Source organism: Gastrolobium bilobum, unplaced genomic scaffold, assembly GCF_033153095.1.
Source record: "Gastrolobium bilobum isolate Gb01-03AN ecotype WA unplaced genomic scaffold, APGP_CSIRO_Gbil_v1 utg889, whole genome shotgun sequence".
In the NCBI taxonomy this organism is placed as follows: Eukaryota; Viridiplantae; Streptophyta; class Magnoliopsida; order Fabales; family Fabaceae; genus Gastrolobium; species Gastrolobium bilobum.
Window position 1 is genome coordinate 304,939 of NW_026898706.1, and position 11,300 is coordinate 316,238.

Consider the following 11,300-nt stretch of genomic DNA (forward strand, 5'->3'; position numbering starts at 1 on the left):
AGTTAGAGAATGACAATGTCAAAAAATGTGTTAAAAACTTAAAATTGTGTAATAAATATGTTAAGCCGTTCGAGAAATTAAGCTCAAAATAAATGATATTTTTTATTAGGGAAAATATTTTTTTCTTTTAAATGAGAAAATTTTTCTTCTACTTGACTCATAGTATAAGTGGGTTCTACATTGAATTTTTTTTCTCTCCTATTTTGTAGGCCCCACTTATACTAAGAGTCTTTAGTAGGAGAAAAAAAAATTCTTTTAAAAGGAGAAAATGTTTTTTTTTTTTTTTTTTTGGGTTTGCTTTTCCTACAGTTACTGTAGATAAGTTATCTGCAGTAAGCCCAATACGACATTGTTTTGAGACGAAAATCATGGTATATTTGTAATTTTAATTTAATTCAACGTTATTATAGTCTCCATAATTATAATTTGTTAATCTTTTAATCTCAAAATGACATCGTTTTGGTAGTAAATGCAGATAACTTACCTGCATTAACCGCAGAAATATTTTTTTTTTCTTTTTATTAATACACAAAGTGATAAATCATAATAAATGACTTTGACATTAAATCTCAACCAAAAGCTCAAAGTAATCATAAATATAAGGGTCTTTCCAATCCTCAGTTAATTTATTTCTCGTGTGACTTATCACTCTCCCATTTAATTTTAAAAAAAATTATGTGTAAATCATATTATTGGATACTCATATCCACTAAAAATTAATGCTAGTTTTAAAAAAATTTAGAAGAAAAATAGAATACACTAATGAAGTTAATCTGAGAAGATTAGCTGCAGCCAACCCTTTCTTTTTCCGCACCTATCCTCTGCGTTCGGTACGCACGTCACAAACCAATTATCATGAGAATTTACTCAATAGCCTAGTTAATGTTTTTCTTTGTGATCATAGTTAACATATTATATACTTCGATATCCATGTCATTTCCCCCTTGTTTTGATTAATTATCAAATATCTATTTATTGTTGTGTATGGTTAATAGACTCCAAATATTCATTATAAAAATCAACAATGAATAACTGTTTAAAAACTAATCACATTAGCAGTAGTGTTAATACTAGAAAAAAAATTAAGATACCGTAGCAACTCCCTCTTATTGGTTTTTTTTCTCATGTTAGAATATTATCTAAAATTCTTCTTTAAGTTTATAATACTTTAATTTTCTTTATTTTTTTTTGTTTTTTTGGTAGTTTGTTTGTTTGTTTAATTAGTCTGTTGCATTTCGTATATAAGGTTGGTATTTATTTCCTGATTTTTTCTTCTTCTAGAAAACAAAGAAAGTTGCCATAATTCACAATCATTTTTGTGTTTTCATTTCTTATCACACAAATTATTAACAAATAGGAATATCGTGATCGTAATTCTCATTAAATTGTTGCAATCTCTTTGACGTATTAATGTGTTGTAACACAAACCATCGTCTTCCTAGCACTACAAAAAAAAAAAAAAAAAGGTGGCAAATGTAAATTAGCCGTGCTTAATTGAACCATGGTTAATCTTAGCGTCGCATACTCTCCACATTATGCGATTAAACGAATGCAAACCCAAACTATTTCTACACTTTATGAATTGGCCTATTTGGTCCAAGTTTTGTTTGATTTAAGAGAAGTCCAGGCCCGACTAAGCCGAAAATAGATCTCCCAGAATCCACAGGCTAATAACCAACTTTATTAATTCACAAATAAGAGAAAAATGATTCTCATGTATGAGGTAAATTTTTTTTTTTACACGTCCTTCGATAACTGTATAATATTTTTCTTTTCTTTCTTTTTTATTTGTTAGATAGTGGGTCTCGCCACTATATGTTTATAACATAAGATTTTTTTTCTCATGCAACATGAGATTAGATAAGCCCCACAAATAAAAAAAAGGTAAGCAAACTTAAAATCAAATTCTGGGTTCTGATTTTTTTAGAAGAAAAAAAGTTCTGACATTCGATTCTATTAATTTAGAATAAAAAGAAAAACTGATGCTTGGGGGGAAGGGGGGAAACGGGACTTAAACAGAATTGAAATGAAGCTTAAAAAATTTAGAATATCCCAACTTTCACCAATATTATCCACACTGATTCTTGGATCTGAAAATTGTACATGCTTGCATGTAACGTGCAGTTTCTCAGCTGCTCATTAATTTAATTTAGATTTCTTATAGAGTTAGTTTAGTACAGAGATGAAATGAACCATACGTCAAAAAGATTATATCAATAGCTCATTCTAAAACTTGTCATCTTAAATTTTGAAGCAATACTAGACTAACTCTTAATCATTATTATTTGTCAAAGAAAATGTGTCCATGCATAATGTGCTACTCACACAACGGTTAACCACATGATTACAAGTACAACTATATTGTTATCTGCATTGGAGTTTAAACATTACTGTCAAGAGAATAAATATATTTAAATGAAAATATCTACGGACTAATTAAAAGTTTAAAACTGATATATAATAGGGAAATCATACTCTTATGTTGCATAAGATGGATCTTTCATGTCACTCTTCCTTCGAAAAATATGTCTTTTTTTTTTTCTCTTTTTCTAAAAATTGGTGGGACTCACTTTATTTATTTCTTAACATGAGAAAACTTCTCTCATACAATCCCCTATATAATAACTACTTATGAGTTTCTTAGAATTTATTATTTTAATTTTTTTCATTAGTAATTAAGTTTGCTTGCTTTTTTAGTTTGAAACAAAACTCTCATGTTACTAAAAACTTAGGAACAATTTAAAAAAAAAAAAAAAAACTTAGGAACAAATATTTCAAGGGTTTTAGGTTTATCATGTAACATAACACAATTTCACTTTCTTACACACATATTAAAGAGGTGGGGTCCACATATTTTTTTTTTCTTTCATTATTCCATTTTCTATCTCCCTTTTGTTATGTGTGTTGGAAACAAAACTTAAATTATGTAGCATAACATTAATAAAACTCATATTTCAATCGAGTGAAGTTAAATTAGCAGTAAAAAGAAAAAAAAGAAAAAGAAAAGAAAGATGAAAGAAAAACAGAGAGTGCGACCATTTCAAGGCGAGGTTGTCGCAAAGGCAAACCCAATCAATCTCGGGAGAGAAGAGAGAGAGAGAACGAAGAAGATGGCGGTGGGAGAGAGCATTGTCACTATCTTTCTTCTCCTTATGCTTCTTCTCGTCATCATCCTTGTCTTCTTCGCCTGCAAACCATGGCGCTTCTTTTTCGCTTCCCCTTCCCTCTCCTCCATCAAGGTTCTCTTCTACACCCAGTAACTTATTTCCTTCAATTTTCCATTTTTCCATTTCCTTTGACAATTGGGTATTCCTAACACTTTCTTGGTTGCAATGCTCTGTTTTGTTATGTGACAAACCTTTCAAGTAATCGGTTTGTGGTTATTTGATTCACCGATGGTTTGGGGTTGAGGCTTAATTTAGGAACCAGCTGTTGGTTTCAATTTTGTTGTACTTGTTCGTATGAAGTATACTTTACATTTGTTGTGTTTTTCTGTGACTTGTATGTATTGTAGTTATGTCTGTTGTGAATGATGGTATAATGCTGTTGTAAGTGAGGTTGCTATTTGAAAGAAGCAAGTTGTTATTGTACTGGTTTATGATCAATGTAAGATGATTTGATCACTTTTCCCTTGAAGGTTTCTTTGGCATAGCTAAATTCGTGTCCTTAACTTGCTACAGTTTTTCAAATCTTGTGCTTTGCCTTTCAAGGATCCAAATGCCATGATTTGACATGTTGTTTTTCCTCTATGGCATCTGGTATCTCTCGATTGCAAAAATTCCCTCGTCTCATCTACTTGCGCTGAGTGGGCAAACCATTGGTGGCCACTAGTATGTCCATTTGTGTTAATTTATGCACTTCACTTGGAATCTACTTATAAATATTGTTGTATGCCTTCTGATTTTGTTAAATGAATTATGATCTGTCAATTGAGCTTATGCTTTTAACCCTCAGTGAATCCTACTTTTGTAGGCTGATGAGCTGGAGAGGCCCCTTGTTGTAGATGACATAAATGTGTCACATAGCCAGAGCTCTGAATTGCCTCGAAATTATGATCTTGAGGGTGCCTGCTATCCAAATGAAAGTAATTTTCTCTCGCCTCGCACCCATGAACTTGTTTATAAGCAAAGGCTTCCTGCCGTTTCTCTTTCTTCTAATGCGCCTCATGGTACTCCTACCATCCCTACCAATTTTCAGTATAGCTGTTTACTCCTATCAGTGCTTTTTATCTGCTGTACTATTTTGCAAAGTCATATAGTGCTCTCTTCTTATTTCCAGGGGATAGTTCAGTTTTAGATGTAATTTCTGATCCTTCAGAAGATGTTGTTGTTGGTCAAAAGCATAGCAGAGCAAATTTTGAAAATGATAGACTGCAAGACTTTGTGCAAAGAGATATTCTTGATCAAAGTAGTTTCTTAACTCTTTTTGATTAAGGGTTTATTACTCTATGAATTTGTATTGGCTAAATATGCACATGTCATCATATCTTTATGTTAGAAGTACAGGAAGTTGCCTCACACTGGAGGTTATCGATGGTCCTTCTCGTGGACTTCGTTGTTCTGTACAGTCAACGAATCCCTCTCATCTACCACTGGCCTTAGGAAGAGTTTCTCCAAGTGATTTGTTGATAAATGATTCAGAAGTGTCAGGAAAGCATGCTCTGATAAAGTGGAATTTGGATGTAAATCTCTATTCTTAGAGACTTCCATTTGGATTTTTCAAGATGTATGCTGTGCAATAATTAATTTTAGATTGAAATTTCAGAAAATGAAATGGGAGTTGGTAGATATGGGTAGCCTAAATGGAACGCTTTTGAATTCTCGGCCAATCAACCACGCAGACTCTGGAAGCAGGCATTGGGGTGATCCAATGGATCTTGCTAATGGAGATATCATAACACTTGGAACAACATCAAAAGTAATTGTAAGTATTAGGCTTAAATGTCTTTTAAGATTGAGCCTTATTTTAATGTTTTGATTATTGTTGGTGCAAAGCTTATGCCTGCATGCATGATATTGGCTGTGTGAATAACTGCAGGTTTTACAGGTTGAATAGAATTGTAGTTGGTATTTATAATTGCTTAGTTTTATGCTCTTCTCTACAATCCAAGAATACTTTTCCAATCCGTATGTCATTGTTTACAAGAAAGGTTTTGTTTAGAAATTTATTTGAATGCCAATACCTGTGTTGTGTCATGCATGCAGATGTGGGAGGACGGCTTTATTGTTATGAAACAGAATGAGACTGTTTCTATTTTAGATAGATAGATTGATGATTAGAAGTTTCACTTTTGTATCTAGAAAATGATTTTAGCTAGATTGATTTGGATATTTAGTTTTTGTTCTTTCAACCTCCTGCCACCTCTGATCTATTGTTAATAGTAAATATGTTCGCTTTGTGACCCCTGAGCAAAAAATATTTTTCTCCATGAGATTTTAGGGAAGTCTGTGTTGTGAGTGTAAATTTTAATTGTTCTAGTTTTTTTGTCTATTTGGCACTATATTATTAAGATTTGCAGAGTGATACTTGGAATGAGTATGCTACTGTGGTTAGTTTTTTATGCTATGATTAAATTTTATGCGTGCTTCTTTTTTAAACATGCCTATATAATCTGTTGCGATTTTAATCTATGGCAGGTTGATATTACTACACAAAATCAGCAGCACATTCCCTTTGGAGTGGGTATGGCATCAGATCCCATGACGTTGCATCGAGGTGGAAAAAAGTTGACTATGGAAGATGTTTGCTATTATCAATGGCCTCTAACTGGACTGGATCAGGTTTGGTACATATTCATAATGCTTCTTCAGTCAACGTCTCTTGTATTGTTTTGTATTTCTCAGATCAGTCTATATTCCTAATTTGCAGTTTGGGCTGTTTGGCATTTATGATGGTCATGGTGGAGATGGGGCTGCCAAATCTGCTAGCAAGTTAGTATTTTCTGCATTAGGTTTTCCGTGATGTTTGTTGTCGGCTGTTTTTATGAAATTTATATCTTGATGCATGCCAAGAGTGTTGCTACTTCCAATACAAAAAAACAGACCTGTAAAGGAAAAATTCACCAAAAAATATTCCTTAATATCCGAAATTCCAACAACCTTCTGTTAATAATGATTGTTGCATTTTATGGGGGACAAAAGACAGCCATGCCTATTTTAGTTTCTTATCCATTGTTGTGGTTTTTAATATGTGAAACATTGCTAAATTTTTCTTTTTCAAATCCTTTTTTCAGACTTTTTCCTGAGATAATTGCTGGTATATTATCAAATACATTAAGACGAGAGAGGGTTTTATCTCTCCGTGATGCTTCAGATGTTCTTCGAGATGCATTTTCTCAAACAGAAGCATCCATAAATCACCATTATGAGGTATTACTTGTTCCCCTCTGATCTTGTTTACACTGTCTTTACCTTTGTGGATTACTTGGGTAGTCACCTTTTCGGTTTATAAATTTTAATGATAAACAATTTGCAGGGATGCACAGCAACAGTGCTCCTGGTGTGGGCTGATGGTGATGGAAACTTTTTTGCGCAATGTGCAAATGTTGGAGACTCTGCCTGTATAATGAGGTATGCTTATTTAATCAACAATTATAATGCTTGCGAATTGGGATATGTTTGAATTTTGAATCTGGGCTATTAGATTAGAAATAGTACGGTTATATTGGCTTGTGCTATTAATACTTTTCTCATTACATTGAGATGCATGCATTATATTTATAGATAATATTTTTGTGGCTGAAAAACCTTCCAATAGTAATGGCTCTGGAATAGTCAAGGTATAGCTGAGAAATTTAATTAATGGAGAAGATGTTAAATTCTTCCATTTGCATCGTGTTCTATAATTTTGTCTAGTTATTAGTTGTTCCAGTAATAATACCTGTGTTGTCCTTACCTGAGTGACTGCAGCTGTAGCTTTTGAACTTTAATATGGTGTGTGGTTTTGTTGGCTTAGGCAGACTAGAATTCTTGTGTGGCTATACTTTAATGCCCTTATAAAACTCATAATAATTCATTTTTGGTAGTATTGATGGCAAGCAATTCAAGATGACAGAAGATCATAAGATAGCAAATTATTCTGAAAGACTAAGAATTGAAGAGACGGGTGAACCATTGAAAGATGGGGAAACACGACTATATGGTATGAAGGATAAGAAACATTGATTCACCAAAAGAATAGCCACCTGTTCTGACTTAAAATATTTACTTAGCAAAGGCCAATTCTGGCTCTCACCCTGATGCAGGTATAAATCTTGCAAGGATGCTTGGGGACAAATTCCTGAAACAGCAGGATTCACGGTTCAGTTCAGAGCCTCATATAAGTGAAGTCGTGCATATTGGCCAATCAAGCAGGGCTTTCGCCATTCTAGCTAGGTGATTTTGTTTTCGATGTATGCTTTTATAATATTTCATGTCAAAATATATATTCTGGGTATCATAGTTCACTGTCTCTGGATACATTTCTTTCTAGAAATAGTTGGTCAAATAACTGAATTTATTTTGCAAAATTCAAACCATGATTCTGGCAACGATATTAGGATTTTTGTGGGATCATTCCCATTTTGCTTTTGACCATGTTGAAGATAACTAACTATGGCGTCTGCAAATTCGCAGTGATGGATTATGGGATGTCATCAGCATGAAAAAGGCAATTCAGCTAGTGCTTCAGGTTTTGTTCAAAATACTTGTTTGTTTCTAGTTTAGTTTACTTTGTTAAGTTTACCACAATCTTGCTAACACTTTCCTTTCTGTGCTTTCTGAACTGCACAGATGAGGGAGAGACACTCCAGAGAGACACAGAATTCAGCAGAAAAGATTGCCCATTTCTTGTTAAGTGAGGCTAAAACACTCAGAACGAAGGATAATACCTCTGTAATCTTCTTAGATTTTGATTCCTTCACCTGATTCTCTTGTAAATTTCAATCCTAGTATGAATTAGGAATAGTTTTACAGTAATGGTAATATATAATTTTTGTTCCCTGGAACGTGTTGCCTTTTCCGTTCTCAAAATCATCACATGAATCCAAATCATTGGTTGCTGCTGTTAGTTACTCTAGGTTGCTTGGATACGGGTCCGTGTATAATACCAAAACATAAATAATAAAGTGATTTACTCATAAGATAAATATAATTTTATAATGTTCTAAGATAAGTTTTCAACGAAACTCCATTAGGAGTACACAAGATTTGAAAGGGGAAAGTAGCAGTTTTCATTTGGTAACAAATAAAAAACTTGGTGGTGTAGAGATTCGTATGTACTTGAGGCCTGAGGGATATTCGTTTATTACAATGCTTGATCAATTTACTGTTGAAAGCTACTTGATAGCAAAATTCGAGGAATATATTGGGCACGTTTCCATGTAGAGGCATCAATTTATAAGTTTTGATTGATTCGCTGTGCAAAATAATCAAACCGAATTAAATCAAATTATATTTTTTAAAAACTGAACTAATTTTTTAAATTAATTTAAAAATTGAACCAAATTAAAAGAATAGGTTTGGACCCAATGGGTGCAGCTCAGTTGGTAACTTGGTGCTGAGTTAGTGGGGTTGGACATGTGTTCGATTCCTGCTGAATGCATTCTTGGGGAGGGAGCTGAACTTTTAGCCATCACTGATCTCCCGCACTCCGGATTAGTCCCATAGCCTGCTCAAAGAGTCGAAGCTGGTGGAGATACCGGAAGGAGCCAACTCGCCTCAAAAAAGTAATTAGGGTTGGGTAACTCCAAAAAAAGAAAAAAAAAAAAAAGAATAGGTTTGGAAAACCGGTTCAAATCAGTTCAGAATTAATTTGTATATCAAAATAAGTTTTAAACTGGTTTTAAAACATTCACCGACTCCAAACTAATTTGAACCTATTTGAGAAAAATAAAACTGGTTAGATTAAATAAAATAATTTAGTTCTCTGAACCAAACCGATTTAAAACCAATTTGGTTTAGAAGAAAAATCAGTTTGGTCAAACCATGAACATCTTTAATTATTAGTAAGAATTATCCTTCTTCTTCAGCCATTTTTCATTATAAAAGATGTAATGTGTATTTATATAAAATAAAAAATATACATAGAAACTTCCTTGTTTAAGCATTTTTTTTAGGGCTTTATTAGTCTCATGCAATAGGAGAGAACTCTCTCGTGCAATAGAGATAATCAATGATGCACGGACACGGGACACGATACGTCACGACACGTCGACACGTTAATTCTAAAAAATGTCATATTTGGACACGATGGGACACGTTTTGATATTAAATAAATTTTTTAATATATATAATATAATTTACATTTAATACATATAGCAACTCATAATAAGTCATATAACTAATTAAATATTCAAATTTCATAACATAAATATTAAGCAAAAATAATAGAACATCCCAAGAGTGTAGAGTGTAGACCACTCAGAAGTTAAATGTGTCAAATAAAAATAAAATTAATGCAATAAGTATATCAGAGTTATTGTTTGATCTAGACATAACACATAACACAATAGTAGTCAATTTGGGGTTGCTGCAAATCATTCCAACTCTCGTACAATCGACTCTACATGTTTTTCAGCCAACACAGCCTATCACATATACATGAAAAAGAATTACAAATCCTTATGTAATTTCATCGAGAAAAAAGAATTATATAAACAGCAATAAGAAAATAGCAATACAAGAAGGAAAACAAAAACAGGGGTTGCTTCAGAAGAGTTACAAGTGAATTGCTTTCTTGATTAAGACCTATCATTTTTTATTAGGCACCGACACAAGTTATAAAAAATAAAAACAAAAACTCAGGTAGCTTCATTCAGATGCAACAAAGCATTGTAGGAACTATGATGATTGCATTTTAGACTTCAAGGTGATATGCATTGCAATTTACTATCATACACAAGACAGAAAAGGGATATGAGCCTAATTTTTAAAACATAAGTTCACAAAAAAACCATATCAAAACCCAGGAACATAGATACTCTGAATCCAGAACATCAATAATAAATTAAACTTAAGTTTCTGGTCAAAAGCCAAGTGAGCTAGATTTAAGCTTCTAAAAGTTAATAATTTTATAACTAAACCATAATATGTATAAGCAACCCCAGATCCCCAAATTCTAAAACACAAATTTGAGCAAACAAAGAAACCACGCATGAAATGGAGCAAACTATGAAATCAAGACAACGAAGAAGCAGTTGAAATCAAGATCGTGATTCGGATCGGAGAAGAGACAACAAGCAAGCAAAGATGAGACGGCCGACGACGTAGAAGAGGAGTAGCTCCAGCGTGAAGACAGGAAAAATACGAGATAGGGTTCTCTGTTTCTAAACTTTTTAATTTTTATTAAATATTTTTATTTTTTTTTAATTGTAATTTTATTTTTTTTTATAAAAAATATCAAAACGTGTCCCAAAATGTGTCCAAATACGTTGACCGCGTGTCGGAACGTGTCGGTGTCCGACACGTGTCTGACACGCATTTTCCCCTCCAAAACCCGTGTCCGTGCTTCGGAGGAGATAATCATGTGTAAGACTCACCCACTATAAAAAAAAAAAAAAGTAACACGAAAATCGATGTATGTGTAGGAGAGATAAATTCTCTTCTACAACATAAGAGTATATTTTCCTTTTTTTTATTATAAAAAGGTAATGTACTTATAACGAAACAAATAAAATAAAAAACAACAATCAAATTCTAAAGCTTGGTGTAATTGTTTATTAAATTATATTTTTAAAATTAGACAAATATATTGTTGTGTTTGGATTGCACTTGAGGTTGTTCCGGCTCGTCTTGATAACCCATCCCAATTTGAAGCTAATTGGGTTTGATTCGAATAGGGTCACACCTTGATTTCATTAAATGTCACATAATATACCAAAAATAACATAAAATTCAAAGTCACATAATATTTTAATTTTTTTTTAAATTAATTATAAAGTATAACATTTTTCTATTTAAATTATTTTTCTTTGCATAATATTATAAGTAAAAATAATATAATTCATTTTGAAAAATATATTTTAAGAATATTTTAATTTTAGTTTCTTATTTATAAAATTTTACGAATTAATTTCGCACAATGTATAATTTTTCTAAATATATTGAGTTGACTAATCAAGTTATTATCACAACATTAAGGATCCAGCTCGTTTATTATCTAGTTCAAGTTTAAGTTAAAATAAATCAATTTCGATCAATAAGGGTAGAAGAATTTTAACTGTGATGTTACCAATTTGCCTAATAAGATAATTAAGATTTAGGGTTTAGGATTTAAAAAAAAAAAATTGGTACAAATTTATAAAGTAATTTATAAAAGGTGAA

The 11,300-nt window shown here is 32.3% G+C and overlaps 1 protein-coding gene across 1 annotated transcript; it reads left to right on the forward strand.

Moving 5' to 3' along the window:
- Positions 1–3,068: 3,068 nt before the first annotated feature.
- Positions 3,069–7,904, forward strand: LOC133318551 (protein phosphatase 2C 70-like). Its single transcript, XM_061520557.1, has 13 exons — positions 3,069–3,239; positions 3,973–4,168; positions 4,279–4,407; positions 4,506–4,681; positions 4,765–4,923; positions 5,637–5,780; positions 5,869–5,930; positions 6,233–6,368; positions 6,475–6,569; positions 7,025–7,140; positions 7,244–7,373; positions 7,614–7,668; positions 7,770–7,904. The coding sequence occupies exons 1-13, from the start codon at positions 3,111–3,113 to the stop codon at positions 7,902–7,904; spliced, it is 1,662 nt and encodes a 553-aa protein (XP_061376541.1). The 5' UTR covers positions 3,069–3,110.
- Positions 7,905–11,300: the final 3,396 nt, after the last annotated feature.